Genomic DNA, 1,128 nt, shown 5'->3' with positions numbered 1-1,128 from the left:
CGTACTGCCGGCTGATCTGGCCCCAGCCGTAGCCGGTGTAGTAGTAGTACTCGGTGTTGATCATGATCACCTTCACCGGGCCGACGGTCATCGAGTGGTAGTGGTTGTTCAGACGGTGGTTCAGTGGTGGTTTTCCCTCCTTATGCTGGGCGGGCTGGTGGCGGTCGCCGAGCATCGAAAAGCGGGCATCATAGTGGCTGAAGTTGGCGTGCTCTTCGTGGTTGCCCGGAATGGTCATATAGGGAACCTGAGCGGCGATCGGCTCAATCATCTCCATAAAATCGTGGCCTCGTTCGCCGTCTTTCTGTTTGTTTTGGTTTTAAAAAGTTATCATTTGATAAAACAAAAAATCTCAAACGATTCCGAAGAAGAACTTACACTGTGCAGATCATAGGCAAAGTCGCCGATGTGAAAGAGGGCGTCANTCATTTGATAAAACAAAAAATCTCAAACGATTCCGAAGAAGAACTTACACTGTGCAGATCATAGGCAAAGTCGCCGATGTGAAAGAGGGCGTCAAGGTGGCCGGCAGCGACCTCCTTCACCAGATAGGGCGTCGACTGGGCGTTGGTGTAGCCGAGGTCGCCGTAGATGGCCAGGCGGGGCAGCCAACTGCTTGATGAGCTACTTCTGCTCAGCGTCCTAAAGTGGAAGGTCTTGCTCCAGGCCGTTCCAGAGCTGCCCACCCGGTAGTACACCGTGGAGCCGCCCGCCGTCAGGCCGGTCATCAGGGCGCGGAAGGTGCGAAACTCCGTCTTGTCCTCCTTGAAGTGAGTCGCCTCGGCGGTGGCCTTCAGGTGAAGACTGCCCTCACTTGGGCCGTACTCGACGGTGGGCGTGTCGTGGACGGAGCCGCTCTTCACCACCCAGGTGACGAGCATTTCCGTTTCGTCGGCTGAAAAAAAGATAAAGAAAATAGAGGTAAATCTAAAACCAAACAGAAATTTTTATTTAACTTACTTCCCAACGAAAGATGGACCTGAACGGGGTGGTGGCCATCTTTGGCTTCAGCCAAGGTACAGGAGAGCAGAAAAGCAGCTATACAGCTGTATAAAATTAGAGTTTTCATGATGATCAATTGTGTGTGTGTCAATGCACAACTTGGGGATAGATGATCTACAACAAAAG

The 1,128-nt window shown here is 51.9% G+C and overlaps 1 protein-coding gene across 1 annotated transcript; it reads right to left on the bottom strand.

Annotated features, from left to right (window-relative positions):
- Positions 1–5: 5 nt before the first annotated feature.
- Positions 6–895, bottom strand: LOC108357014 (acid phosphatase type 7-like; the record flags this gene model as incomplete). The annotated part of the gene is made up of 2 exons (XM_017608109.1): positions 6–304; positions 474–895. Coding segments are annotated over 2 exons (721 nt in total), but the record flags the coding sequence as incomplete, so codon positions are not given.
- Between the last annotated feature and the right edge of the window lie 233 nt (positions 896–1,128).

This window comes from Rhagoletis zephyria, unplaced genomic scaffold, assembly GCF_001687245.7.
Source record: "Rhagoletis zephyria isolate East Lansing unplaced genomic scaffold, Rhagoletis_zephyria_1.1 Rzeph_scaffold_69041, whole genome shotgun sequence".
Classification (NCBI taxonomy): Eukaryota; Metazoa; Arthropoda; class Insecta; order Diptera; family Tephritidae; genus Rhagoletis; species Rhagoletis zephyria.
Note: the sequence above shows the minus strand (reverse complement) of the source record. Positions and strands in the feature narration are given on the sequence as shown.